This window comes from Phytophthora infestans, genomic scaffold (genome assembly GCF_000142945.1).
Source record: "Phytophthora infestans T30-4 supercont1.27 genomic scaffold, whole genome shotgun sequence".
NCBI lineage: Eukaryota > Oomycota > Peronosporomycetes > Peronosporales > Peronosporaceae > Phytophthora > Phytophthora infestans.
In genome coordinates, this window is record NW_003303732.1 from 682,480 (window position 1) to 684,499 (window position 2,020).

A 2,020-nucleotide genomic window follows, 5' to 3' on the forward strand; every position below is an offset into this window, starting at 1 on the left:
TTTTTTTCGTGTAATTTCTTATGCGTGGCAGCCAAATAGCTTGGTGAACGGCTCAAAATCCGGAAACGAAAAAAAAAATTCTGAGCAGGAATATACGTCACTTTCATGACAGTGCATTGGGGATAACGGGCTGTAGATTGTTAAGGGTTTATTTCGAGTTTCATCCTTGTGTACTATTCAGTAAATAACGGCAGTATCAGGGTGACTGTAAATGTCAAATGTTGATTCGCTGTCCGTCCATTCATCAATAGATCTCCGGTACCATTATCGATAGAATTGTTGTCCAACCGAGCTTTAAGAGCGCGATACCTACTGTAGCAGTCAAATGTGTTCATAGATAAACGAGCCTTCCATTTTTTTTACGCGTTGGACTCGTTGATTTTCATGCGTCTGAGGTCACGAAGATACTCCTCTGGCACTCCTCTCTTCTCCAGTTTCTGCAGCGTGTCAAGCCTCACCTTCTCAGCTAGAATGCTCTCTCTCATCGCTTTCTTCTGGAGAAACTTGGCGTCGTTCTGCTCAATCATTTTGGCCTTCATTCGTCGCTGTTCGTTCAACTCAATCTGTTGTTGCAACAAGTCGCCGTGGTTATGATCACGTTCCTTTGCGGCGGCTTCAACTGCCTTGAGACGTTGGTACTCGCGCTCAACCTTCTGCTGTCCGATCCGATCCGTATTGGCGTCTAGAGCTCGCATTCGCTGAGCGTGTTCCACATGGAAAGCCTCTTGCTTCTTGCGATCCTGCAAGATCGACTGCATCAGTGCGATTTTCCTCTCCTTGTCGCGTTTCTCCCTCAGTCGCGTGTTCTTTTCCGTCTCCTCGTACGCTTTCTTGGCTCGGAATTCGTCCTGAATCGCTTGTTTATCTTGTGCCTTTTCTTGTTGGGCACGCAGTTTGGCAGTGCGCAACTCTTTCGACTTGCGGATACGAGCCTCTTCTTGCAGTTTGGCCTCCTCCTCGAGCGCTTTCTTGCGCAGATACGCGGCCGCAGCCATTTCCTCCTTCTTGTTTCGAATTGCCATCTGCTCCTTCATGGATTTAATCTGCTCGTTCGTCTGAGCCACTTGACGCATCGTCTCCTTCTGTTTCTCAAGATGTTGTTCGTACTTTCTCTGCCCCTCCACCTCATATTGTTTGTAGATCTTGAGAATCTTTTGGGCTTCAATGTCCTTCGCCTCTTCTTCGCGAATGGACTGTTTATGACGCTCAGTGATCTGCTCCTCAAGTACCTGACGCGCCTCCATCCGCTTCGCGTGTGCTTCGACGTCGGCATCTTTACGCTTTTGAATGTCGCGACGGCGATCACGTTCCATGAGACTGTCGTGGATGTTGTTATAGCGAGTTTCAGTCACTTTTCGCCCCTTCTGATGCTCCTTTAACCCGTCGCACAGCTGATATCCCGTGGCAGCTATGGCCAAGGAATTAATCTTACGTAACGACTCGAGGTGCTGATTGTTGATCATCTCATTGCCAGTGAGCAGAGCCTTGCGCTCCGCCTCCAGCTCCATCTCCATGGCTGATTGCTCGCGTCTTGCACGCACTTCGATCTCCTTCTCCATCATACGACGCTTGCGTTCCTCAGACTCGTGTCTCGAAACTGCCTGCTGCGCCTCCCGGGCCAGCTTAAGCTGCTGGGCTGCTGCATCTGTCAGGATTATCGAGCGCTGTTTGATCCGATTGAGCTCACTCTTGGATACAACGCGCGAGATACCGGCAATGTCCTTTCCAGCCAATCGAGTCGCCGATGATCGCTGCTGTGTGGGTGGTGTCTTGACAGTCATGGCGACGTACTAGATCGGCTTGAGATCACCGCCTCTTTGCTCTAAACCGGGAGTGAAAATGGCTTCCGAAATAAAACATGGCTACATGTGTCTTCCATCGCAAATATTTATCTAGCACAGTACTTTTCATACAAAAATAACTTCAAATAAAACATTGCATATATATTTATGAAATGCTGTGTTTTTCGACTCTACCGTATTTTTCCGATCTCGGAGAACAGTAACTTTACAATAAAAGC

The 2,020-nt window shown here is 48.2% G+C and overlaps 1 protein-coding gene across 1 annotated transcript; it reads right to left on the bottom strand.

Moving 5' to 3' along the window:
* Positions 1 to 359: 359 nt before the first annotated feature.
* Positions 360 to 1,781, bottom strand: PITG_12715 (uncharacterized protein; the record flags this gene model as incomplete). Its single annotated transcript, XM_002900071.1, has 1 exon — positions 360 to 1,781. The coding sequence occupies one exon, from the start codon at positions 1,779 to 1,781 to the stop codon at positions 360 to 362; it is 1,422 nt and encodes a 473-aa protein (XP_002900117.1).
* Positions 1,782 to 2,020: the final 239 nt, after the last annotated feature.